This window comes from Eimeria tenella, genomic scaffold (assembly GCF_000499545.2).
Source record: "Eimeria tenella Houghton genomic scaffold, Eth_scaff1999, whole genome shotgun sequence".
Lineage (NCBI taxonomy): Eukaryota > Apicomplexa > Conoidasida > Eucoccidiorida > Eimeriidae > Eimeria > Eimeria tenella.
In genome coordinates this window covers 1,669-2,407 of record NW_013541842.1, presented here as the reverse complement: position 1 = coordinate 2,407, position 739 = coordinate 1,669, and the positions used below count along the sequence as shown (strand labels likewise).

Here is a 739-nt window from a genome sequence, read left to right as displayed (position 1 = left end):
TGGACCCCTTGGGGGCCTTAGACTCTTTTGCTGCTGCTGCTGCTGCTGCTGCTGCTGCGCTGCTTCTCACCTTTTTCCAATTCGTGCGCCTCAGCAGCAGCAGCAAATGCTCGCTGCTGCTGCAGCGCTGGGGGCCCCACAGCCGCAGCCACACGCACTCAGCTGTACGTACACCGCAGCAGAGCTGCTGCACCAGCTGCGGCCCCACCTGCTGCAGCAGCACCCCCCCAGGGTTCATGAGCAGGCGGGGGGCTCCTGCTGCTTCACCTGCTGCTGCTGCTGCTGCTGCTGCTGCTGCTGCTGCTGGCTGGGCAGCTGCCAAGCAAGGCAGGGCCTTCAGCTCCCTCAAAAGGGGCCCCTCGAGGCCCCGACGAGTCGAAAAGAAAAGAGACAACTTCCCCATGTTGGGGCCCAGGACCAAATTAAGTTCTTATCTTTTTTGGGGGCCCCCGGGGCCCCCCGACACAAAATGGGTACTACCTACTAGGGGGCCCCCAGGGGCCCCTAAGTACAAAATGAAGGCTCTCTTTTAAGAGGGCCCTTGGGGCCCTGAATGCAATAAGTGTACTGTCTCCCTAGGGGGCCCCCAGAGTGCTAAATGCAAAAAACATACTGTCTCCTAACTTTGCCTCGGGGCCCTCCAGGACCAAGAAGAGGACCCTAGGGGACCCCGGGGCCCCTGAAGAAGGGCTCTGGGGGCCCCTGTGGGCCCTGGGCGCTCCTTGGGGGCTCCTGGGGG

At 62.5% G+C, this 739-nt stretch overlaps 1 protein-coding gene across 1 annotated transcript in view; it reads right to left on the bottom strand.

Annotated features, from left to right (window-relative positions):
• The window catches only part of ETH_00034065 (uncharacterized protein), a gene marked incomplete at both ends in the record, with an annotated part of 3,141 nt that extends 2,738 nt beyond the window's left edge, over nt 1-403 (bottom strand). Inside the window, one exon of the mRNA XM_013374179.1 lies at nt 71-403. Within this exon, the coding sequence (XP_013229633.1) occupies nt 71-403 (333 nt within the window). The remainder of the gene's footprint in view (nt 1-70) is intronic.
• Between the last annotated feature and the right edge of the window lie 336 nt (nt 404-739).